General features: G+C 41.4%; 1 protein-coding gene across 2 annotated transcripts in view; it reads left to right on the forward strand.

The window, feature by feature from the left end:
- Positions 1–27,216, forward strand: part of AMOTL1 (angiomotin like 1) — a 116,978-nt gene that overhangs the window by 57,745 nt on the left and 32,017 nt on the right. For both annotated transcript variants that reach the window (XM_023225653.1, XM_023225652.2), the window contains 2 exons: positions 6,348–6,492; positions 7,727–7,816. In XM_023225653.1, coding sequence (XP_023081421.1) covers positions 6,348–6,492; positions 7,727–7,816 — 235 coding nt within the window. The remainder of the gene's footprint in view (positions 1–6,347; positions 6,493–7,726; positions 7,817–27,216) is intronic.

Raw genomic sequence — 27,216 nt, forward strand, 5'->3', positions numbered from 1 at the left:
TTTTTTTTTTTTTTTTTTTTTTTTGAGATGGAGTCTCACTCTGTTGCCAGGCTGGAGTGCAGTGGCGTGATCTCGGCTCACTGCAATCTCTGCCTCCTGGGTTCAAGCAATTCTCCTGCCTCAGCCTCCCGAGTAGCTGGGACTATAGGCGCGTACCACCATGCCTGGCTAATTTTTTTTTTTTTTTTGTATTTTAGTAGAGATGGAGTTTCACCATGTTGGCCAGGATGGTCTTGATCTCCTGACCTTGTGATCCACCCACCTCAGCCTCCCAAAGTGCTGGTATTAAGCATGTACTTTTTATTGACCTATAACATACATCTCTTTCTTGATTTTGATGCACATTTCCATTTTGAAAACTAAAATGGTTTTATCTCCCAGTGTCTCAATATTCCTGCACCAAGGGTTCTTAAAAGTTGTGGCCAAAAGGATTTTGATGACTTCTGGAAGAGGAGACAAATCAATATCTGTGTCCCTTCGTGAACCCAAAACTTTTTCAGTCCCTTGAATGTTATAAGTTGTTCTACAAGTACAGTAAGTCCTCACTTAATAACATCAATAGGTTCTTGGAAACTACAGTTCTAAGCAAAGCCAACTTTTTCCTCATCAACATCACAATGAAATGAAGTTGAAAACACTGATGTTATTTGGGGGCCTGCTATGTGTCATTTTACTTAAAGTTGCAGTTTCCAAGAACCTGTCAATGATGTTACATGAGGACTTACTGTACTACATTAATCTATCATATGTAAAACTGGAATTATCTATTCAAAACCTTGGATTTTGATGGATACTTGCCATGCTTATCACAAGTTGGATTGCTGTTCTCGACAACGAGGATCAAGAGACACAAGAGTTGCATGAACTTCGTGATGTATTGGGCCTTGCATTCCTAAGGTCACCCTAGTCCCAGATCCTCCCTCATCCCCAGCTTTGTCACTCAGCATTCTTAGCAGCTGCCTGAGCCTTAGGTCTGGGGAAAGGGTGGTCAGATGAGGTGACAGCTTTGCTTCTCAGGGATGATAGCTGCCAGTTCTCCTGGCATGGATGTGACCCCTGTTTTGGGTCAAACTGCTGCACGATGTTGTAGGATATGACCCCGCTATGCCCACAGTTTGATCCCATCTGAGTTCCTCGCAGCATTGAGAATGTTTTGGCCCTTGCAGAGATGCATTGTAAGGGCAGAACTAAAAATAGATGAATTTTTAATTGCAGAGTTTAGCCTATGCATACTGTGCCAGAACACAGCAGAAGAGAATGATTAAATTCAGAGACTGTCAAATCCCAGCCTAGATATGAAGACCCTGTTTCCAAAGAGGCACAAGGTAGTGATTATCACTGTTAATGTTGGAATGATGGTCAAGGACCCCCAGAAAGAGCTGTTGTTTTCAGTCTTTCCTTTTGGTTATGTTTTTTGCATTTTTTGCCTCCCAGTTTCTCTGAAACTTAATTAACGATGGAGTCTCTACCAGGACTGTGAGCTGTTGAGTGGGTTGGCCTCGAAAGCCATCAAGGCATTTGATGGGAGAAGGCCAAGCATTAAGTTACCCCAGGCTTGCTTTAGCGAAGACCCTCTTTTGTGAGTGAAACAAAGGTGGCTTTGATTGGGCAGTCCGTGGCTTGCACAGCATGTCTTTCTTTGGTCCTGCGCATCCCTGAGTGTTGCACGTGAAGGTGCTCAGGGAAAAAACCAGTATCTGGAGCTTGGAATGGCTGAGATTTTCTCAGGGCCTTCTCTGTCCATTTGCTTATTTTCTGCTCTGCTTGTAGTTCTGTCTCTGGGACATCGAGTGTATTTCTGTGATTGCAGGGATTCTTACGGCCTGGCCTAAGAGCTCCCTGACACCTAAGCCAAAAAGGAGAATGAGAGCTGGGAAGGTAAACCAGGATTCCCCTCCTGCACTGTACTCAGAGTCTGAGCTGGTCTGGATAGTTTTTGTGTCAAACCAGCCTATCTAACCCTCCTGTATCTTTAACAAATATCAGAGGGTGCTTAAGATGTTCTGAACATGGAGAAATAGAAAGAAGAAGGTGTGGTTTTACTCTGAAGGAGTGTACAGTCAGAAATAAAAAGCTTCAGTCTTAAAATTCTTAAAATGAGTCTACTTCAACTTCCCATTCCTTCATAATCCTTGCATCATTCTCTGAAAGGAGTTGTTCATCTTTTACTTGAATGCTTCCAGAGAAGAGAAGCTCACTAATGGGTATACTACACTTCTGGAAAATGTACTTAGGAAATACTTCTTTATGTTGAGTCAAAATCTGCATCTCAGCTGGGTGCAGTGGCTCATGCCTGTAATCCCAGCACTTTGGGAGTCCAAGGCAGGCGTATCATTTGAGATCAGGAGTTCGAGACCAGCCTGGCTAACATGGTGAAACCCCATCTCTACTAAAAAAAAAGAAAATACAAAAATTAGCCAACCATGGTGATGCCCCCCTGTAATTCCAGCTGCCCTGAAGGCTGAGACATGAGAATCACTTGAACCCAGGAGGTGGAGTTTGCAATGAGCCGAGATTGTATCACTGCACTCCAGCCTAGGTGATGGAGTGAGACTGTCAAAAAAACAAAAAACAAAAAACCCTGCATGTATTTAACTTCCTATATTTACTCATAACTCTGTCCTCTGCAACCATACTTTTTTATTCCCTTTTGTATTGTTATAACTGAGTATCTGAGACTGGGTAATTTATAAAGAGGAGTGGTTTATTTAGCTCATGATTCTGCAGGCCAGGAAGTTTGAAAAGCATGATGCTGGTATCTTCTTAGCTTCCAGCGAAGGCTTTTATGCTGTGTCACAACATGACAGAAGGTCAAAGGGGAAGCAGACATGTATAAAGAGGCAAAACTTGAAGAGCACATCGTTCCTCATAACAACCTGCTGTCATGGGGACTAATCTATTCCTGCAAAATTCAATCTAATCTCACTACTGCAAGAAAGGCACTAAGCCATTCATGAGGGACCCGCCCCCATGACCCAAACACTTCCCACTAGGCCCCACCTCCCAATGTCACCACACTGGGGGTCAAATTTCAACATGCATTTTGGTGGGGACAAACCATATCCATAGCACGCACTAAAGGAGATTAGTCTTTCTCTACCATTACAGCTATCAGTTCTCATAGGAATTACCTTGTTCTGAACTAAGACCCTTGTTTTTTTCTCTAGGTCCCTTCTAAGCACATAACCATATGTCAGGTCTTGATTGTTTTAGGATTTGAGATAGTAAACTATATCGTGGTAGGGATCCTGAAGTTTCCTTTGACAGTATGCAGAGGGAAGTTCTTTGAGTAAAAGGAAAGAATGCATGATTCAGTGTCCAAGTCTGTCTGTAGAAGTTACACATTTGAAGATTAATTAATCATTCAGTATTTTGTCATGGGCAAGGCATAGTTCTAGGACAGTAAGAGCTATTCTACCCTCAAGGAGTTAGCAGTCAAATCAGAGCCACAAAGTGTAGATGCAGATTAGAATTCCAGTGAGGGAAATACAACAGATAAAAAATACTATAAAATCAGACCAAGGGAAGGGTCCCTGTGGGTGTAGGTAAGGAAGCATCGCTAGTTGTTCTGGTCTGGAAGCCTGAACACCACTCATGGTGGATGCCTCAGAGTGTGTGGTACTCTCAGCTTCCCTGGTGACTTGAAGATGCCCTTTGGTCTTGATGGGACTGTTCCTGTGACATGCCCAGCTGTCTGAAAGCAAAGGCCACCTTTTATAGATAAAATCAGCAAAGAAGTGTGAGTGTGCCTGGGAGCCATCTCTTTGGTAAATAAAATGTGAAGACAGGATCATAATTCATGGTGAGGCTATGAACAGGATTTAGGACATACTGTCCTCTGTGCTGCTGCATTGCTAGCAGTTCATGATATCTGTGGATGAATCAGAAAGGCCTTGTTGAAATGAGGGAACCAGGGAAGAACCAACTCTGGTATAAGGAGGACTTTGGGAACATAAGTAGGTACCAAAAGGAGCCTTGGTTTTCTCAGCTCAGCTCTAGTTGGCTGCCGCTAAGCAGAAGCCCTCATGCCCTCCAGCCTGTTCATCGGCCTCTTCTCAGCCATATCCTGGCTCCTCTGTAACCTCTGAGGGTGCTGACCACAGTATCTCTCATTCCTTTAAGTTTTTGGCTTCTAGGCTCCTATGGCTCCACTGGGTTTGGTCTTTTTCCCTGGTGCCCCTCCCCTCCTTTGGCATGAATGCTTCTTTGGCCCTCTGATTTTCTGTTTATCTCCCTGAGTGGTCTCTGCTTTCTGATGTCATATGTCATCTGTGCATTGAGGTCACCCCAGCCACTCTCCTGGCTTTTAGACTTGTATGTTCACCTCCTAACTGGAAATCTTCACCAATATGTGCAGCAGGTTCCTCAAACATGGTATCTCCAAACCCAGACTGGTTTTCTTTCTTTAGTGAGCTTGTTTCTCTTATAATCATTTATCTTGGTTAAGTCTCCTTACCCCATCTTCTAAGCTGTGAATGTTTATGTTGTATTTGCTTGCTTTCTTCCTTACTATCTGCACCCAGTCACCAAAACCTGCTGATTCTATTCATTAGTGTCTTTGGAATTTGCCCTTTTAGTGTTGTAGTTCAGGCCCTTGTCATCTGTCATTGAGCTATTAACATTAGCTTTTTACCTGGATATCTCTTCTACCTCCTCTCCCACAAACCCCCACCCTCCAACCCCATCTGTTAGTGTTGTCTCTATGAGAACTTGGATGAGATCAGAGTTAGAATCTTCCTTCCCCAGTACCTCTCACCCCCACTAAGCCTCCCCTGCCCATAATTTAAAGTCCTTTCTTTTGGCCCTACCTCCTGCCACTTCTACCTTGCCCTCATCCCTGGACTACCATTTCTCTGAAATATTTACAGGCCAACTTAAGACTCTTAGCTCCTAAAGACCAGGAATTGCCTTCCTTATTTCTGTATCCTTAGCATCTGGAAAAACACCTGACATGTAAGCAAATAATGAATATCTGTTCGGATATATATTATTTATAGGAGTCTTGGCAGGGACTTTCTGATCTGGGCAGTTGGGGCTCAGAAAAGAAGGTCCCTGGCTCCTGGTGCCATTGCTGCCCTATGGAAGCACTGAAAACATGGCTCTGATCTGGGACCCAGTGAAGGGCGCTAGTGCTTTCAGCCCCATCAGTTTTGCCTTTGATTCTGACCTTAGCAGCATCTCATCAAGCATCCGTCCATGTTTGCAGGCACCCTCACCTGGTCTTTACCCTTTCTCTTGCATTTATGTTACATAACAATCCAATGGGATTTATTGATATTGACATCAAAACCACACTGTTATATCAAACTCCTGTTAGAATAGAGCTACTTGTTATCAATTTATATGTGCCATAGATTAAAGGCTTCCCCAGTTAGTTTTTGATTTAGTGAAATATTTTTTTAAATGGTTTTAATTTCTTGGCTATCAATTCCTGAATATAAAGAGGTTTTCTGTGATTCTGTGATATATTTGTTTATGATTAGGTACATGTCCATTAATCCTTTTTTTTCTTTCTTTTTTTTTTTTTTTTTTGTGAGATGGAATCTCACTCTGTTGCCCAGGCTGGAGAGCAGTGACGTGATCTTGCTCACTGCAGCCTTCACCTCCCAGGCTCAAGCGGTGCTCCCACCTCAGCCTCCCAAGTAAAGTAGCTGGGGTTACAGGTACCCACCACCATGTCTGGCTACTATTTGTATTTTTAGTAGAGGCGGGGTTTCACCATGTTGGCCAGACTGTTCTCAAACTCCTGACCTCAGGTGATCCACCCACCTAGGCCTCCCAAAGTGCTGGGATTACAGGCGTGAGTACTCTGCCATATAGATAATTTCATAGACAAAGGAATAAAAATACTAGGTAATGAAACCTTTCCTCCAGTGGATTTTATGTTCCTTTGGGGACAGATAGGAGTGTCTCTGGAAAGTGCACTGTACTTGGAGTCTGGAACTTAGGTTCTAATTATAGTCCTTTAGTTTTTTTGTGCTTTAATATTTTCCTGAGGTTAACTGGGAATAATCATAATAGCTATAAATTGCCATTAAAAGTATAAGAGATTTAAGTTATGTTTTGATTTACCCCTTTCTAATATTGGTACAGAGGGACTTTTACAAGGTGACATCAGACAGTTTGGCCAGACTTGTGAGCCTGTAATTTACAGGATCCTAATGTAGTCTTTAGAGAGCAGGTGGGGGAGGGAAATCTATTATACAGTTTGGTACACATGAAACTTCAGATACGGAAAGACTACATTGAAGATACAGCCTTCACACTGCAATGTCTAAGAATCCATTTTACCAAGACACCAGCATGAATGTCAAAGGTACCACTTTAATGCCAGTTCTTTCTTTTAGTTTGAAAAAGAACTTCAGAGAATTTCGGAAGCCTATGAAAGTCTGGTCAAGTCTACCACCAAGCGAGAGTCACTGGACAAGGCGATGAGAAACAAATTGGAAGGCGAGATTAGAAGACTTCATGATTTCAACAGAGACCTCCGAGGCATGTTTATTCATGTTCTCTCTACCTAAACTACCTGTGTAGCTAAAAGCACAACTTCGGGGCCAGAATGCTTTGCCACAGGTGCTAGTCTGCCTGTTGTATATTTCAACCATCTGGGGAAGGGAGGAGGTGCTCAAAAAGCAGAATTGTTCTTTTCTGCCTTGTGGGTTGTATATTGCAGCATCGAGCTTTGGAAGTGACAGCCTGTATGCATGAGTCTGTGCAAGGAAAGGATTCTGTTTGTGGCTCCTTCTTGCTTTAAAAGTACTCAACCGCGATTCATGGCTGTGAGAATCTGAATGTTTGAAAAGATCAATGTTAAACGCACAACCCTTTCCACATGGGTCTGTCATTTGGTAGCATGCTTTGAAAAGCAGCACTTAACTATTGCTAGGTGGACCATAGAAGACAGAGCTAGACATATTTTCCCTCTGGGGGAAAAAATCCCCACAGTTGTGAAATAAGTAGACAATAAACTCGCTGAAAGATAGGAGCCACCTGCTGTTGGATTTTGGCCGTCTCCAATGTGCACAATGAGTTAACCTATAAATGTTACTTTACCTTCAGCCAAGCCATTTTCAGTTGCTTCATATGTCAAAACACTCCATGTCCTGGTAGTACCCAGTAGCTAGATCCCACCTTTTTTCTTGCTACAAACTCTTTTGGGTTGGGTGTCATCTGCATCCAGTGAATACTTGTTGAGTTGGATTATTTATTGAATAATGAAAGATTTACCAAGTGGTTTGAGCAAACATAGAATTTGCTGTGTACAGTCTTTGTACATTAGGTCATTTTGACTTTTTTTGGTATTTGTTATTTTTATTTATTTGATTCTGAGATACAGAGAGCTGTCACTGGCTAAAATATATAGCTGATGATCAAGATTAGACTAGGGCTGGGTTTGAGGCCAAGGAGACTGTCTTTGTGAACACTTCAAATCAGGTTTGCTGGCCTTGAAGGCAGTGAGGTGGTTTTTCTCAGCACCTGTCCCTAGCTGCATGCTGCTGGTGCATGTTATTTGTCTTTAGATCGCATAAAGACACAGTGTGGCATCTGAAGCCTTTTCTTTTGATATTTTGGGACATAGTTACTGTCTGTCCCCAAGTTGTTCAGTTTTGAGCTCCTGCCTGAGCATCTCTTCCTCCCCAGCTCTTGGCACCTATTTCATTTCTTGGTTAGATGATGACTTCAATCCATATACATTTCTTTGTAATCATTTCCTCTCTGTTCATAGATCGACTAGAGACTGCCAACAGGCAGCTCTCCAGCAGGGAATACGAAGGGCACGAAGACAAAGCTGCAGAGGGGCATTATGCTTCCCAGAGTGAGTTTCCACTTATTTATTTATCTCAAAGTTTGTTTGTTTGTTTAAAAACGGGAGCCTGAGGGAAGAATCGTATTAGTTTCAAGTGGGTTTTGTGCTGTTGGCTTTTTGTTTATTAATTTAGCATACAACCTACTGGCCTCACATGAGGCCCTCCTAGGTCTACCCGAGACAAAGATGAGGTCATTCTATGTTGCTTTAGTAATGTTTATTCTGTCCCTCTGACCTACAGTTTCTCTCTGTCTCTCTATAATACCCTTCAAGCAATAGCAACATCACAGCATGTCCTGGCACTCACTACTTTAGATAAGTTACAACCCTGTTTCTTCAGAAAACGGAAGGTGGCCTAGTGATGGGGTTTGGTTCTCTCTAGGGAGGTTTTGTCCTCATGTAGGTTGTGGAGTTCTAGACTGGCTGCCCTTTGCCAGTGTGCAAGCCATCTGAGTGATCGCATTATATATCTTCATGCATGACACTCATTTCCAGAAGTTGCTGAGCCCATTTCAGCCAGGAATAATGAACAGTTGCTTTGTAAGCCTTGATTTATTGGGAGAATATTTTATTAATTTTAGCAGAGGCAAATGATAGAATCAAATAGATTTTGAGAAACCACTGGTCAAAGTTTGAATTTCTACAGATTCATTGCACTAGCCAGAAATTTTAAAATCCAACTGTCTTTTTTTGAAAATTGAATTCATATCTATATCATAATTCTTGATAAGATTATGAGAAAGTGCTCACAAAGTTAAGACAATTTAGAACAACAAAAAGTAATGTATTCAGACACTAGCCGTCTGTCTTATGATAGTGGTCTTCTGACGTGTGGGTTCCTCAATGCAGCCCTACATTTTAAAGACTGGAAAATAATTGGTTAAATTTTCTAATTTCCAATACTGTTTGGTTAGGTTTAACCTCCTGTGTGTCCCCCAGATTGATTCATGATTGCATTCTGGCCATTAATACTAGCTCTATTTTTTAAATTCAGTTTTTTGCAGATGGACACTAATACTGTGTAGGGATTTTGCCTGGGATACCTTTGTGGTCTCAGATGGTTGGCCCATGTTGCAGATTCACATAAAAGGCTATATCAGCACTTTGAATTACTTGGTTTTGTAACAAAATTTATCTTATATCTCTTCCCGTGGGTGCAATAGATCTCACCTCGGTTTCATTTGAAAGGTGAATTGTCTTTACTACTTGCGTTTAGGATCATGACACGTTCCTTCTGGATGACCACATGCCTAGGTATAGTTAGTGTCTTTGGCAGGTATGTCAGCAATGCCAGTGTTATGCACTCTGTGGATACTTTGCCTTCTTGTCGGGGTACATAATTTGATCACTTAGTTCAGGTCAAAATGGAAAAGCCAGTCAGTTTCACCTCATGGGCATTGTTCTGACCTCCCAGCCAAGGCTGGTATGGAATAATGGAGTAATAGGGTTTAGTGCTGCGTGAACTCAGAAATGTTCTTCAGAAAGACTTTAACCTTCTGGCTCAAAGCTGAAACATCAATTATCAAGCAAAGAGGCCCTTCCAGCTTGACAGGGAATTATTTGTTCTGTACAAATATGCTCCACTGTGTTCTGAAGGCAAAAACAAGAGACCAGAGGCATTTTTCAACTGCTTAAAGGATCGCAGTGTCGATATGTAGTGTAATTGAATCCAGGCAGAGCATTTGAAGCGGTTTGGTAATGGTGATACCTAACCATTTTTCTTACACCTAATCTTTGCAGGACACTTTGTGCCTTCACAGCTTTATAATTATTTACATTAGTTTTTCCTCTCCTAGTGTGGCCAAGGGATGGACTCAAGATGTTATTTCAAATTTATAGTTAGGTTGTTTTCTTAGTGAGTTGTAAAAATTCTTTTATTAAGTAAATTAGCATGTCCCCCACATATATATGTCACAGATATTTTCTCCAGTTGTTTTTAATCTTTATTCTATAGAAGATGTTTTTAAGTGACCATATTTATGCCTTCTAGGTTTTCTGTCCTGCTTAGAAATACTTGTTACCCTCCCAGGTTATAATAATATTCACCAATGTTTTCTTCAAATTATGAGTATGATTTCATTGTTTCCAAGGCACATGTTTAGGAAGCTAACTTGGGAGGCAGAACAGAGGAGAAATTCATGAGGGACTATCCTACAGGCAAGGAGACTAGTTAGCAAGTATTTCAGTACAGTATCTGGGGAGGATATGGAGAGGTCATGAACTAAGCCAGTGGAAATAGCGAGGAAGAGTAGGGGACAGATAAACAAATGATAAATTAGTAGGACTTGGTTGACCAGTTGAATGATGGCAGTGAGAGAAAGGGATGTGACTGGAGCAGCTGGATGGATGATCACCCTTTACCAATAAAATGCAGCAGGAGGAGGTTGGGATTAGATAATGACTAAAGGTTTGAACATGTTCGTCATCTCACCTTGCATCCCAGAGCTCAGTGAACAGGTATAACAATAGGTGCAAAGATCCGCAGAAGGTTGGATGGTGCTCTCTGGCAGGCTTTCATTTAGCATGTGGGTACAGAATGGCAGGCATGAATTACTGCCTCTCTTCCTAGTTATTAATGTGTTCCATTATCTGTGTATTGGTTCAGAAACCCTATTGTTAGAATAAATTTCAAACCCCTAGTGATTACAATTATAAATATTGCCCACTTAAGGGAAGCCATCCTTTTCAAGTGAGTTTTTTGGAATTCTAGCACTTGGTTAAAAGAAAGGCAAGACTGCAATAAACGTTGCATCTCGGGCCGGGCGCGGTGGCTGATGCCTGTAATCCCACCACTTTGGGAGGCTGAGGCGGGTGGATCTTGAGGTCAGGAGATTGAGACCATCCTGGCTAACACGATGAAACCCTGTGTCTACTAAAAATACAGAAAATTAGCCAGGCGTGCTGGTGGGCACCTGTAGTCCCAGCTACTCAGGAGGCTGAGGCAGGAGAATGGCATGAACCCAGGAAATGGAGCTTGGAGTGAGCCGAGATCACGCCACTGCACTCCAGCCTGGGTGACAGAGCAAGACTCCGCCTCAAAAAAAAAAAAAAAAAAGGTTATATCTCGGGGTAATACATACCAAGAAGTCAAAGTTAGGTTGTGAAGCTCCTGCCAGCCACCTTGGCAATGGGAGAATCAGAGGGAAGGGGGAAGTAGAGAATAACATGCTCAGCTTTTCTGCTAGGTGTTCACACAGAAGCTAGGCATCCAAGTCTAAGAACACTCAACCAACTCTTGCAGTTCAAGCAGCAGGTGGGACTTGAAAGATCTCCCAGTTAATGGAGGGAAGAAGTCCTTCCTGGCCAGATTTAAACATTTCCCTCTGCTCAGGGTAGTTTTCTTCTAAAAACTGAACTCTGCTCTTAAGTTGGAGTTTTATGAAGGCCTTGGTGGACTGCCTGAGTAATGACTACTTAATTCTAAAGACTGAAGTGGACATGAAACAGGCTCATTGTGTTCTCCCCAGTCATGAGATTTGTCTATACCAAAAATCTTGAGGAATTAAGTGCTTAGGAGCATGATGCCCTTGAGGAATGTTTTTCCCCTGTCACCTCATGGTATTGTAACATTCTCTTTGGAGGAATTCAACTTTTTGTTTGTCTATGAATTTTCTGGTCTTGCTTGTTTGTTTTTCCAAATGTTTTTATAGCTTATAGAATGGTGATGTCAAAGCCAAATTGCTCCTGAAAACCAGGGCCTCTAGGCCAACTCCTGTTTGGTCTGGCTGTGAGAAACTCGGGCTTCTTTGTGCCTCAACTTAACTAAGGTTCTCATTTTTCCCATTCGTTTGTCACATACACACATGCACACCAGAGGCAGGTTACTGTCTGCTAAAGGCAGAACCCCTGGAAATACCTCTTACCATTCTTAGCTGTGTCTTCTCAGTCACGGAAACTTTTTAAAACTGTTTCTTTCTGAAAATGGATAGCTCTGCAGAATTCCCATCAGCTCTAGGCCAGAAAGCCAAGAATAAAACATTAGATGTGAAGAAACTGAACTGGTAGAAATGAAATTTCATTTTATTGGGGTTTTTAAATAGATAATGTTGGAGCTTTGTCGTATTCTTGAATTGAGTGGGACCTGATTAGCTCTGGCATGTTTGCGTTATTCTGGAATAAACCCAAGTCATGTTTAAAGGTAGCACGAGAGCCTATCTCCACCACTTTGGGATTTGCTGGGCACTGCAAGTTCAACATATCTGGTTAAACTCAAGTTTGTATAAGTTAAGATTCTGGCTGTTAAATGATGCGCCTCTCATCATTTAACAAGGAGATTTCTTGGACATTCAATGATTTGTTTAAAACAACATATTGATGACTCATGGGTGTAAATGAGTCAGAACTATATGCATTTGATTTCCCTTAAAATTCTTGTGGGTTTAAAAATTAACAGAAAAAAAATGTGTTGGACCATATTGTTTTAAAAATAATAATTTGCTGTTTTCAGTGTAGCTGGCAATCATCATCTTACCCTTGAATCTTATTTTAGCTATTTTCATTTTCTGTCTCTTATAGAACCTAAAAGAGACTAAAATAATTTCCTAAGAGAAAATCCCTCCTGGTTTTTGTATTTCTATAAGGTCTTGTGTGAACCACAGATCAGAAATTAAAATGACGTAAACATTTATTCTGTTGACCCACATAGAGCATAAGGAGATTATTCTGAATCCTCATTAGGGTTCATTACATCAGACGCTGTGGGTTTCTATCAAGCATCATTAGGAAGGAAGGCTAGATGTCACACATCAACACACTGATTTACCGCCTCTCATGGGCCAACCGGCACTAGTGCTTGCAGCTCCTCCTGACTCTGGGCTCCTTGGGGTGAAGCTCCTGTTACAGCACTTATTCTGCAATCTGTAAGGTCATGATTTATTTGGGTGACACTTTACTAAATGGGAGAACTGCAGACTTTCTTTACCAGTATTCATCCCCCACTAAAACCCCTTGCATCTTCATGTACCTGGCATCCAATTATTGTTTATTGAGAGAATGAATAAAAGTGGAAAATCCTAGTGACAATAGGCTTGAAATTATCTTTATGCAGCGTCAATATAAAAATATTCTTTTAAACTCAATGTTCCAGTCATGTTGAGAGAAACCCCAGGTAATCTTCTGTTATTTCAAGACATTAGGGCAAAATTATTAAACAAACTACTGTCCGAATAAAAGCAATTTGAAAATAGCTGAATTTCTTTTTCCGCATTCTTTCTTCCTTTTTTTTTTTTTTTTTTTAGAATAGAAGAATATCCAGATAATGGGAGTCTTTCATTATTAAGAACAATAGTATTTCTCAAGAAAGGTGATGTTAGTATAGTCCATTTTTGACTCCTTTAATTTCTTCTCATTTACCCTGCTGTGGGTATGATGAAGGTGAGAATTGGTGTGGCATATAAAGGTTTTGGTAACCACTGGCCAGGTACTCAAACCAACCAATCCATAGACCATGCTGGACACTGCAGATCTGCACCATGGGCAGAGGGGAAGGATTGTCCAAGAAGCCTACCAGGGTGACATCATTTTGATCAAGAAAGTTGTCTTAACTGATTCTCCTGAGAGATGACCCTTACATATAGTAGGACTATGCAGTTCTAAAAATCAAAGTTTTGTAGGTCCAAGCTGCAGCAAATTGTCTTGGATCAGCTGCCACATCTCCTGAGTCCTGGTGTCTTACTAACAGGCTCAGAGACCTGAAGTTAGATGGTTAATCTGCCTGCACCTCTATTTCCTTTAAAGTAATAGAAGAATGAATCTCCCAATTTAGCCACCAGAGCTCTGAGGACTAACTAGTGATAGGAAATGTGAAACAGAGTTTATAAAATACATGTATTCTGCAACACTTCTCCCTGCCTTCTTGCATCTATTTTGGCATGCACCTTGTCCAGAAGGACCTGCCAACTTTTAGGGTAGGAGAGTGGGACGTGTTCCCAAAGAATGCCTGCGTGGTTTATTGAGCCTTACTGACTTTGGAAAGCAAAGCATGTGAGTGCTTAAGCCCACTTGATCAACCTTGACAGGCAGCACTGAGAAACTTCAAACCTACATGACAACCAGAAGCGCGCACAGCCTGCAGGGTATCTGTTTATGTTCAATCAAATCTCCTGCCCAAGTGTGAAAATTAATGTTACTCAATTTAGGCTCAAATTAGGCTCTGATTTGCCATGCTTAAAGAATGGAGCTGATTGAAGTGCCTCTTGGTCATGTGTTGATGTCTGGCCTTTAACAACTAAACATGGGTTATGATTTTCACGTTGTTGGTTTTAAAATTATTTATTTGCTTGGCTTTCCTGTTATATATAAGGCTGAAAAATTAAGCGTCTTAAACTTTTCAGCATTCCTTGCACTACATAGCCAGATAGATGGATGGAGTAAGCACAAATTGGAAAACACACTGAAATCCATTTGCATTTCTTCTGGCATCAGGGAACCCTTGCTTTCCCTAACAATTCAGAACCAGGAAACCCATGTTCAGGCCTAAGCTTAAATTAAATGGCAGTTGCTTAGGGAGGAGTTCCTGAGACACAGTTAGATCTTCCCTTTATATACTCCCCCAGCACTGTGTACTTTTTTCCACTGTAAACGCTCATCACAACTGTAAATAACTAATTGTTTGGATAATCCTTTTCTATCTTCCCCCACTAAACTGTACACACCATAAGGGGAGGGCCCTGCCTGTCGTCTTCACATTAGAGTCCCAATCACTGTATGTTCAGAACCTGGCATTGTGCCTGGCACTTAGAGGCATTTAATAAATATTTGCTGAACATCGAATGAAATGATCATTATCATTGATTCAAGCAAACAGTCATATAGGCTATCTACTATCAACTCACTGTATTTTAGGCCACAAGTCAGCAAACTCTTTCTGTTGAGGGCCATCTGGTAAATATTTCAGGCTTTGAGAGCCACAGCTACTCAACTCTGTCCCTGTAGCCCCAAAGCCACCATAGATGATCCATAAACAAATGGGTGTAGCCGTGTTCTAATAAAAACCTTGTTTACCAAAACAGGCTGTGGGCTGGGTTTGGCCTGCAGGTCATACTTTGCCGACCTCAGTTCCAGGAACTAGTCATGGAAAAGGGAGAAGAACGAACCCTAACAAAAGGAGAAAATATTGAAGGAGGATGCAAAATAAAGAACTTTAAAAGTATTCCCTAGATCTTTGTAAATTGCCTTAATGTGTAAATCAAGATATAATTGTTATTTTCTCTCTTAATCCCACCTCAGGGGAACATAATTATTATCATTTTAGAAAAACAGAGAAAACTGAGACACTGAAATACAGTAAAAAATTTTAGTTACCCAGTGAGGATTCAAAATTAGCTAATGATGGAGAAAGGGCTAGGCAGGACTAGCCCTGTGGTTAGCCATGATAGTTATTCAGCTGGATATTGAGGTCTTAGGGGTGCCTCTCCCAGTGGTTCCATAAATTCTCACCATAAGCATCCTACTGTGAAATGAGGTCTGCAGATCTGGATATCAGATTTGGAGAGTACCTTAAAGGTTACAAGTGTGGTTACCAGTAATGCATGTGTCTTCAGAACTAGAGCCCAGTAACCAGCCACCTGATGGCCACCACAAGTGTCAGTGCCTTTGGAGGCTATGGAGCTGCTGGTTACAAGTGTATCCTCAGGTGGAGTTGCAGGTTTGCTCCCCAGTTGCCATCCTTCAGGTCCTACCTGGTTCAGTCCAGCCGAGTTGTGGTCATTTAACAATGGTAACAGCTGCCAACACGAATTGAACACTAATTGAGCACTTACTGTGAGCCAAGCACTCTGCTAGCCCTCACAGGTACATTGTCTCTTTTACTGTTCCAAAATACTTTGAGGTAAGTATTGCAGGTATTTTACAGATGGAGAAATTGAGGCCCAGGAAGATTAAGTAACTTGTCCATGGTCATACAGGCTGATAAGAGAAGCAGACAGATTTTGAACCTAGGTCATTCGATTCTGGAGCCCAAACTCATACTGAACTGCTGTGGGGAAGCCATCTCCTATGGACCAGGCAAGTGGAGAGATGTTAGAATGTGAGAGGTGGCAATGTTGAACTCCTGGTGATTTTAGAGCTCATTAATGTAGCGTTCACATTTTGCAAAGAAGAAACTGCAACCAGAGTGAGCAAGTGTTTAATGGCTAAACCACAACTAGAATTAAGACCTCCGTTTTCTTATTTTTTCCTTCCCCTTTTCCAGAAGGTCAATTCTGTCGGCTCTGGGATTGACCGAGGATTTCATGATTTTTCACTGCGAAGGATCAAGGATCCTGGATGGTAAATGAACAAAGTTTTTATACCAGAAAATGTTTATACTAGAAGACTTACTTGGTTGCAAATTTTTTAGCCCAGTGCTATGACTTAATACTAATTAGTATTAAGATCTTCTTAAGTGAGTTCCAACTACTGGAATTAACATTCTGTGCCTTTGGTTTTTACATCTATCTTTGAACTAGAGCCAATTATAATAAAAGGCCTTGCTGGATAATCCAGTATATCCTCTTCAGATACCCCCTGGCCCAAATTTATTTTCTTGAGATCAGAATAGAGCTTAGAGTTAATTAAGAGAGGGAGGAAGGGAGGGAGGGAGGGAGGGAGGAAGGAAGGAAGGAAGGAAGGAAGGAAGGAAGGAAGGAAGGAAGGGGAGAAAGCAAGCCAGCTTCCTCAAAATGTCTGTGAAATCAAACTTTATTCTCTGGATGATAAAAATTTAAAAATATGCAGAATACAACGAGTAACTCTGTGGTGTGGTTTCTTACAATTAGTTTTCAAAACTATTTTTAGTTCATGAATTATAGTGAGAGCCTACAGCTGTATCTTAATGGATTCAGAGAACTTTTGAGGGGACAAAGTGTTTGTTTTAAGTCCAGAAAATTTGGTCTTAGACCATTAAAAATAAGCTTGCATCTGTTACTAATTTTCTTTTTGCTTACAAAGACTGGTTTGGTAGAAAGAAGGGGGAAAAAAGGAATCTATTCAAAGCAAGTTGCAAAAATGACAGTGGGAGGGGTTGCAGAAGTTAAAAGAAGGGAGAGAATATAATTGTAGACAACACATTTCTTTATCCCTGATCAGTCCTAGCATAAACAACTTTTTCCACCAGATTTAATGATTTCCCCAGCATAACTTCTATCTTTGGGGCAAGCTTTGGTTAAGCCATATCTGCCATTCAGAGGGGCCACTTAAACACACACACACACACACATATATACACACACACACACACATTGTAATAATGCCTTAGTTAAAACAAATATAAGTGTATACATGTTATATACATATTATATATACCTATATTTGTTTTATACCTAAATTGACTTTAATTAAGACATTATTTACATCCAATAAAATTTACACATTTAAGTGTCCTGTTTCTTGAAATGTAACAAGGAGCACAATCAAGGTACATGATTTGTATCGCTAGTATGGCTTCTCCTCACCTCTGTAAGCCAGCTGCTACTCCCCACCAGAAGCTGTCTGCTTCTGTTCACATTTTAACACCTTCTGACCATTATTCTTTATATTATGGCCAGGTTTTATGGTTGTTTTCTGCACAGGAACCAAATCATCTAGGAGGGTCTTAGTTTGTTATATCTGCAATTAGACGTGTCAGTTTTTTATATTAAGAAAAGAGAAGGCAAGGCCAGGCGTGGTGGCTCACACCTGTAATCCCAGCACTTTGGGAGGTTGAGGCAGGCTGATTACTTGAGGTCAGGAGTTCGAGACCAGCCTAGCCAACACCATGAAACCCCATCTCTACTAGAAATACAAAAATTAGCTGGGCATGGTGGCACGCACCTGTAATCCCAGTTATTCTGGAGGCCGGGGCAAGAGGCTTGAGCCCAGAAAGCAGAAGTTGCACTGAGCCGAGATGCCACCACTGCACTCCAGCCTGGGCCACAGGGCCAGACTGTGTCTCAAAAAAAGAAAGAAAGAAAAAGGAAGGCAAAAAAGCACTTTTCTTCAGTGGTGGTTACCAAAAGTTTAAGTCTTCAGGTTTGATTTAAAATGGAATTACGAGTATGTGTATAGTCAAAACCAAGAGCCCTGTACATCCTATATTTATGTGGCATTATTATTCATTGACTAGTTTGTTATTATGCTGTCAGCAGTGCTGTCGAAGTAGCAGTACATTTTTATTTCAGGTAAAACAAAATAAAGTGAAAGGTTGAACAGTACCTTTGGAAGCTGAGCTGGATGAGTGGGTGTCTCCTCAGTCAAGCAAGCTTGTAAACTGCATCTGTAATAAGCTTATGTAATAAAAAAACTTGTGAATTATACCTATATGTGTAAGCACAATTTCCAGAAGTAAAATGCAATGTGAAGAATGACTAGATCAGAGAAAATTGTATTTAAGAGAACTTTTACAGGTAGAGCATCAAATAAATATTTTACCAAATCGTACTTGAGATATCTTACTTTTGATGCTTTAAACTCATTGTGGGTTCTGGATAAGAGCAATAGATAAATTATATAAAATAACAAAAATTTTATAACTATGTTAAGACAAAAATGTATTGTTTTCCTATATTAGACCAATAGAAGATTCTGTGGTTAGGCTTTGTTGCTTTCCAGTAACAAATATTTGAAAACTGTTTTAAAGACTCCGTTAGAATTTGATTATATACCAGTAGCATCCTCTTATTCAATAAACTGTTGCCTAAACTTCTATTTCTTCACATGTAAGACACATCAGTTATCTTAGATCTTTAAAGTCCTACAAAGATAGAAGGGTTTCGACTCACTGTGAAGACAGCTCAGTCACTATGAAGAGGTCCAGTAGGAAAAATGAGACAGACACATGTCAGTCACTGGACCTGGAGTGCAAGGCAGAATGTGGCAAGGACCTGTTAGAGAACCACACTCAAAAGAACTCCCACCTCAAAAAAAAAAGTGGGTTGGGGGAGAAGACTGTAGCCTTTAGGGTGGGCCTTGAAAAATAATTAACAGTTTAGAAGAATTTTGCTGTACAGCACTATGTCAACAGGGACATTGCTATTCTTTTACATTTAGGCAACAGAGTTTGAATAAATCCATTGCACTTTAGGCTTTACCTCATTTTCCCATATTATCCATCTCTCCAGAAGATTTCTTCCCCACGTTTTAACAGCAGCTATTTCCACAAATCTTTATCTCTTTTGTAATGACTAAACTAGTAGCTTTCAAACTCAGAACTCTTGTTCAGATAGTGTGGAAGCGTAATAGGTAAAATGCAAGACAGCTGAAGAAATTTCTGGCTGAGATGGATTCATCTTCAGAATTCCTCTCCTTCCCACTTGGCCACAGCATCTCTTCTCTTCCTTCCCTCCCTTCTCTCTCCCTCTCCCAGGGCTCTGCAGAACAGTTTGGTTTGAATTCCTCTTTTTTTTTTTTTTTTTTTTTTAATTATACTTTAAGTTCTAGGGTACATGTGCATAACGTGCAGGTTACATATGTATACATGTGCCATGTTGGTGTGCTGCACCCATCAACTCGTCAGCACCCATCAATTCATCATTTATATCAGCTATAACTCCCCAATGCAATCCCTCCCCCCTCCCCATGATAGGCCCCAGTGTGTGATGATCCCCTTCCCAAGTCCAAGTGAGCTCATTGTTCAGTTCCCACCTATGAGTGAGAACATGCGGTGTTTGGTTTTCTCTTCTTGTGATAGTTTGCTAAGAATGATGGTTTCCAGCTGCATCCATGTCCCTACAAAGGATGCAAACTCATCCTTTTTTATGGCTGCATAGTATTCCATGGTGTATATGTGCCACATTTTCTTAATCCAGTCTGTCACTGATGGACATTTGGGTTGATTCCAAGTCTTTGCTATTGTGAATAGTGCCGCAATAAACATACGTGTGCATGTGTCTTTGTAGTAGCATAATTTATAATCCTTTGGGTATATACCCAGTAGTGGGATGGCTGGGTCATATGGTACATCTAGTTCTAGATCCTTGAGGAATCGCCATACTGTTTTCCATAATGGTTGAACTAGTTTACAATCCCACCAACAGTGTAAAAGTGTTCCTATTTCTCCACATCCTCTCCAACACCTATTGTTTCCTGATTTTTTAATGATTGCCATTCTAACTGGTGTGAGATGGTATCTCATTGTGGTTTTGATTTGCATTTCTCTGATGGCCAGTGATGATGAGCATTTTTTCATGTGTCTGTTAGCTGTATGAATGTCTTCTTTTGAGAAATGTCTGTTCATATCCTTTCCCCACTTTTGGATGGGGTTGTTTGTTTTTTTCTTGTATATTTGTTTGAGTTCTTTGTAGATTCTGGAAATTAGCCCTTTGTCAGATGAGTAGATTGCAAAAATTTTCTCCCATTCTGTAGGTTGCCTGTTCACTCTGATGGTAGTTTCTTTTGCTGTGCAGAAGCTCTTTAGTTTAATGAGATCCCATTTGTCAAATTTGGCTTTTGCTGCCGTTGCTTTTGGTGTTTTAGACATGAAGTCCTTGCCCATGCCTATGTCCTGAATGGTACTACCTAGATTTTCTTCTAGGGTTTTTATGGTATTAGGTCTAACATTTAAGTCTCTAATCCATCTTGAATTAATCTTCGTATAAGGAGTAAGGAAAGGATCCAGTTTCAGCTTTCTACTTATGGCTAGCCAATTTTCCCAGCACCATTTATTAAATAGGGAATCCTTTCCCCATTTCTTGTTTTTCTCAGGTTTGTCAAATATCAGATGGTTGTAGATGTGTGGCATTATTTCTGAAGGCTCCGTTCTGTTCCATTGGTCTATATCTCTGTTTTGGTACCAGTACCATGCTGTTTTGGTTACTGTAGCCTTGTAGTATAGTTTGAAGTCAGGTAGCGTGACGCCTCCGGCTTTGTCCTTTTGACTTAGGATTGTCTTGGCAATACGGGCTCTTTTTTGGTTCCATATGAACTTTAAAGCAGTTTTTTCCAATTCGGTGAAGAAACTCATTGGTAGCTTGATGGGGATGGCATTGAATCTATAAATTACCTTGGGCAGTATGGCCATTTTCACAATATTGATTCTGCCTATCCATGAGCATGGTATGTTCTTCCATTTGTTTGTGTCCTCTTTGATTTCACTGAGCAGTGGTTTGTAGTTCTCCTTGAAGAGGTCCTTTACATCCCTTGTAAGTTGGATTCCTAGGTATTTTATTCTCTTTGAAGCAATTGTGAATGGAAGTTCATTCCTGATTTGGCTCTCTGCTTGTCTGTTACTGGTGTATAAGAATGCTTGTGATTTTTGCACATTAATTTTGTATCCTGAGACTTTGCTGAAGTTGCTTATCAGCTTAAGAAGATTTTGGGCTGAGACGATGGGGTTTTCTAAATACACAATCATGTCATCTGCAAACAGGGACAATTTGACTTCCTCTTTTCCTAACTGAATACCCTTGATTTCTTTCTCTTGCCTGATTGCCCTAGCCAGAACTTCCAACACTATGTTGAATAGGAGTGGTGAGAGAGGGCATCCCTGTCTTGTGCCAGTTTTCAAAGGGAACTTTTCCAGTTTTTGCCCATTCAGTATGATATTAGCTGTGGGTTTGTCATAAATAGCTCTTATTATTTTGAGGTACGTTCCATCAATACCGAATTTGTTGAGCGTTTTTAGCATGAAGGGCTGTTGAATTTTGTCAAAAGCCTTTTCTGCATCTATTGAGATAATCATGTGGTTCTTGTCTTTGGTTCTGTTGATATGCTGGATTACGTTGATTGATTTGCGAATGTTGAACCAGCCTTGCATCCCAGGGATGAAGCCCACTTGATCATGGTGGATAAGCTTTTTGATGTGCTGCTGAATCCGGTTTGCCAGTATTTTATTGAGGATTTTTGCATCGATGTTCATCAGGGAGATTGGTCTAAAATTCTCTTTTTTTGTTGTGTCTCTGCCAGGCTTTGGTATCAGGATGATGTTGGCCTCATAAAATGAGTTAGGGAGGATTCCCTCTTTTTCTATTGATTGGAATAGTTTCAGAAGGAATGGTACCAGCTCCTCCTTGTACCTCTGGTAGAATTCAGCTGTGAATCCATCTGGTCCTGGGCTTTTTTTGGTGGGTAGGCTATTAATTGTTGCCTCAATTTCAGAGGCTGCTATTGGTCTATTCAGGGATTCAACTTCTTCCTGGTTTAGTCTTGGAAGAGTGTACGTGTCCAGGAAATTATCCATTTCTTCTAGATTTTCTAGTTGATTTGCGTAGAGGTGTTTATAGTATTCTCTGATGGTAGTTTGTATTTCTGTGGGGTTGGTGGTGATATCCCCTTTATCATTTTTTATTGCGTCTATTTGATTCCTCTCTCTTTTCTTCTTTATTAATCTTGCTAGCGGTCTGTCAATTTTGTTGATCTTTTCAAAAAACCAACTCCTGGATTCATTGATTTTTTGGAGGGTTTTTTGTGTCTCTATCTCCTTCAGTTCTGCTCTGATCTTAGTTATTTCTTGCCTTCTGCTAGCTTTTGAATGTGTTTGCTCTTGCCTCTCTAGTTCTTTTAATTGTGATGTTAGAGTGTCAATTTTAGATCTTTCCTGCTTTCTCTTGTGGGCACTTAGTGCTATAAATTTCCCTCTACACACTGCTTTAAATGTGTCCCAGAGATTCTGGTATGTTGTATCTTTGTTCTCATTGGATTCAAAGAACATCTTTATTTCTGCTTTCATTTTGTTATGTACCCAGTAGTCATTCAGGAGCAGGTTGTTCAGTTTCCATGTAGTTGAGCGGTTTTGATTGAGTTTCTTAGTCCTGAGTTCTAGTTTGATTGCACTGTGGTCAGAGAGACAGTTTGTTATAATTTCTGTTCTTTTACATTTGCTGAGGAGTGCTTTACTTCCAATTATGTGGTCAATTTTGGAATAAGTGTGATGTGGTGCTGAGAAGAATGTATATTCTGTTGACTTGGGGTGGAGAGTTCTATAGATGTCTATTAGGTCCGCTTGGTGCAGAGATGAGTTCAATTCCTGGATATCCTTGTTAACTTTCTGTCTCGTTGATCTGTCTAATGTTGACAGTGGAGTGTTGAAGTCTCCCATTATTATTGTATGGGAGTCTAAGTCTCTTTGTAAGTCTCTAAGGACTTGCTTTATGAATCTGGGTGCTCCTGTATTAGGTGCATATATATTTAGGATAGTTAGCTCTTCCTGTTGGATTGATCCCTTTACCATTATGTAATGGCTTTCTTTGTCTCTTTTGATCTTTGATGGTTTAAAGTCTGTTTTATCAGAGACTAGGATTGCAACCCCTGCTTTTTTTTGTTCTCCATTTGCTTGGTAGATCTTCCTCCATCCTTTTATTTTGAGCCTATGTATGTCTCTGCATGTGAGATGGGTCTCCTGAAGACAGCAGACTGATGGGTCTTGACTCTTTATCCAGTTTGCCAGTCTGTGTCTTTTAATTGGAGCATTTAGTCCATTTACATTTAAGGTTAATATTGTTATGTGTGATCTTGATCCTGCCATTATGATATTATCTGGTTATTTTGCTCATTAGTTGATGCAGTTTCTTCCTGGGCTCGATGGTCTTTACATTTTGGCATGTTTTTGCAATGGCTGGTACCGGTTGTTCCTTTCCATGTTTAGGGCTTCCTTCAGGGTCTCTTGTAAGGCAGGCCTGGTGGTGACAAAATCTCTGAGCATTTGCTTATCTGTAAAGAATTTTATTTCTCCTTCACTTATGAAACTTAGTTTGGCTGGATATGAAATTCTGGGTTTAAAATTCTTTTCTTTAAGAACGTTGAATATTGGCCCCCACTGTCTTCTGGCTTGTAGAGTTTCTGCCGAGAGATCTGCTGTCAGTCTGATGGGCTTCCCTTTGTGGGTAACCCGACCTTTCTCTCTGGCTGCCCTTAAGATTTTTTCCTTCATTTCAACTTTGGTGAATCTGGCAATTATGTGTCTTGGAGTTGCTCTTCTGGAGGAGTATCTTTGTGGCGTTCTCTGTATTTCCTGAATTTGAATGTTGGCCTGCCCTGCTAGGTTGGGGAAGTTCTCCTGGATGATATCCTGTAGAGTGTTTTCCAATTTGGTTCCATTTTCCCCCTCACTTTCAGGCACCCCAATCAGACGTAGATTTGGTCTTTTGACATAATCCCATACTTCTTGCAGGCTTTGTTCATTTCTTTTCCTTCTTTTTTCTTTTGGTTTCTCTTCTCGCTTCATTTCATTCATTTGATCCTCAATCGCTGATACTCTTTCTTCCAGTTGATCGAGTCGGTTACTGAAGCTTGTGCATTTGTCACGTATTTCTCATGTCATGGTTTTCATCTCTGTCATTTCGTTTATGACCTTCTCTGCATTAATTAGTCTAGCTGTCAATTCTTCCACTTTTTTTTCAAGATTTTTAGTTTCTTTGCGCTGGGTACGTAATTCCTCCTTTAGCTCTGAGAGGTTTGATGGACTGAAGCCTTCTTCTCTCATCTCATCAAAATCATTCTCTGACCAGCTTTGATCCGTTGCTGGCGATGGGCTGTGCTCCTTTGCAGGAGGAGATGCGCTCTTATTTTTTGAATTTCCAGCTTTTCTGCCCTGCTTTTTCCCCATCTTTGTGGTTTTATCTGTCACTGGTCTTTGATGATGGTGACGTACTGATGGGGTTTTGATATAGGTGTCCTTCCTGTTTGATAGTTTTCCTTCTGACTGTCAGGACCCTTAGCTATAGGTCTGTTGGAGATTGCTTGAGGTCCACTCCAGACCCTGTTTGCCTGGGTATCAGCAGCAGAGGTTGCAGAAGATAGAATATTGCTGAACAGCGAGTGCACCTGTCTGATTCTTGCTTTGGAAGCTTCCTCTCAGGGGTGTACTCCACCTTGTGAGGTGTGGGGTGTCAGACTGCCCCTAGTGGGGGATGTCTCCCAGTTAGGCTACTCAGGGGTCAGTGACCCACTTGAGCAGGCAGACTGCCCCTTCTCAGATCTCAACCTCCGTGTTGGGAGATCCACTGCTCTCTTCAAAGCTGTCAGACAGAGTCGTTCGCGTTTCACAGGCTTCTGCTCCTTTAGCTGAGCCCTGTCCCCAGAGGCGCAGTCTACAGAGACAGGCAGGTTTCCTTGAGCTGCTGTGAGCTCCACCCAGTTCAAGCTTCCCAGCGGCTTTATTTACCTACTTAAGCCTCAGCGATGGCGGGCGCCCCTCCCCCAGCCTCGCTGCTGCCTTGCGGTTAGATTGCCGCAGACTGCTGTGTTAGCAAGGAGAGAGGCTCCGTGGGCGTGGGACCCTCCCGGCCAGGTGTGGGATATAATCTCCGGTGTGCCGGTGTTGCAGCGCAGTATTGGGGTGGGAGTTACCCGATTTTCCAGGTGTTGTGTGTCTCAGTTCCCCTGGCTAGGAAAAGGGACTCCCTTCCCCCTCGCACTTCCCAGGTGAGGTGATGCCTCGCCCTGCTTCAGCTCTCGCTGGTCGGGCTGCAGCAGCTGACCAGCACCGATTGTCCGGCACTCCCGAGTGAGATGACCCCAGTACCTCAGTTGAAAATGCAGAAATCGCCGGTCTTCTGTGTCACTCGCGCTGGGAGATGGAGACTTGAATTCCTCTTCTTAACTTTCCTTATTACAGAACTCATTTAGAAACTCTCCACTCTCTCCGCCATTTAAAACCAGCCCTCACTGGAGCGTTCCTGTTTGTGAATAGACCCACTTACACACTCAACTTGCAGCCTATATATCCAGCCACCTGGCAGAACCCTGGTAATCTGCACCAGAGCTCAGGGACAGCAGAAAGCTGAAGACCCTTTCCCCAAATAACAAGGCTCCTTACCCAAGAAGCCATCAGCAATTTAAAAAAGATAACAAAAAATCAAACCGGCAGCTTCTAAGGTCAACGTTGTATCATATTACTTTTCTGTTTGTGAATTCACGTGTGGCTTTAAAAAGTAGATCGTGTGTCATGTTGTTTTGCATCAAATAAGCCTCATGTGAATAGATCACTCGTATGTGTTTGCAAACAGTGCTCTTTTTGGATTCTATTTTTTGAGTCTCTTTCTAGGTTCATCAGTTTGACTCAAACTGGGGTGAGGAGGTGGGGGCAGATGTTAAGAAGGGGCCCCTGAGTGTGGAGTATCTTTGAGGCAGAAGGAACCTAAATAGTTTTGTAGACAGTAAGGTAAATGAAATATCTTCCTATTGTCTTTCCATGCCCACAACCTCAGAAAAAAACAAATTACCTTTGGTATCAACAAGGACTTTCTAGTAAATCTGACCCTTCAATTACTCTATAAATTGTAGCTGTCCCTTGAAGTAGAATCCTCTCCAACATCTGTTTAGTATTATCAGATATGGTGCCTGGCACCTTGGAGCTGAGGGATCACTGAGGAAGAAGAAATGGAGGAGAAACATTAGGGAGGGATAATATGGCAGATAATTATTTGGACATCTTTTCATAAGAGGATTTCATTTCAGCAGCACTGTGGAGAAGTTTCTAGTTAACAGAATTGATGCCCTTGGTGTTGATCAGCACTGGACTAGCTGGGCAGATAGCAGGAAACTTGTCTATTTCATAGAGTATTCCAGGTTACGGAAGCATTGGCCTCTTCACACAGGTTCATTCTCTGAGTCAATCGCCAGTGCTGGACTTGGGGCTCTGGCATGGTACATAGAGGGCCTGGACACTGTTGTACATTGCTCCCCTCAGTCTCCCTACTCAGCCTCTCCTTTGTGGCTTCTTCTCTGGTAATGCCCTTTAAGCTGTCTTCACTCAGAGACTCCCAGAGTCTGTACCTCTAAAATCAGTCATTGTTATTTCTCAGGTTCATTGTTGTGCCTGCCTCCTCCTCCTTTAACTCTGTCACCACCACCACCTCTTCCCACATCCAAGAACCTTCCTCGAGAAGTGCCAGAGAGGTACCTGACTCTCGAGAAGCAAGTGCCAAAATGGGCTAGTTATGTATCATTATGGGGACATTTGGAATTTGGAGCTTGAACAGAATTAGCTTGGCCTGTTTTTATGCCTTCATACCCCTCTCTCTCTCTCCTCTCTCTTGTCTCTTTCTCTCTCTCTGAGAGATCCAACCCCCCCCCGCCCCAACCCAGTTGGTTAAGGATCAAACCTTGATTCCAGCTGAAAAAGGAACAGAATACTGTCTTAGTTCATTTTCTGCTGCTGTAACAGAATACCACAGACTGGGTAATTTACAAACAATAGAAGTTTATTTGATTCGTAGTTCAGGAGGCTGGCAAGTCCAAGAGCATGGTGCTGGCACCTGGTGAGGGTCTTGTGCTGCATTATTGCATGGCCAAAGGGTGGAATGCAGAAGTGATCCCATGAGACAGAATCAAGCAGAACTCATTTTTTAAATGAGTAGCCCATTTCCACAGTAACCAACCTACTCTTACAGTAACAACATTAATTAATTCATGAGGGCTGAACCCTCATGGCCTAATCGTCTCTTAAAGGCCCCACCTCTTAATACTGTTACAATGGGGATTAAGTTTCTAACACATGAAATTTGGGGGACCATATT

The sequence above is a fragment of the Piliocolobus tephrosceles genome, chromosome 13 (assembly GCF_002776525.5).
Source record: "Piliocolobus tephrosceles isolate RC106 chromosome 13, ASM277652v3, whole genome shotgun sequence".
NCBI lineage: Eukaryota > Metazoa > Chordata > Mammalia > Primates > Cercopithecidae > Piliocolobus > Piliocolobus tephrosceles.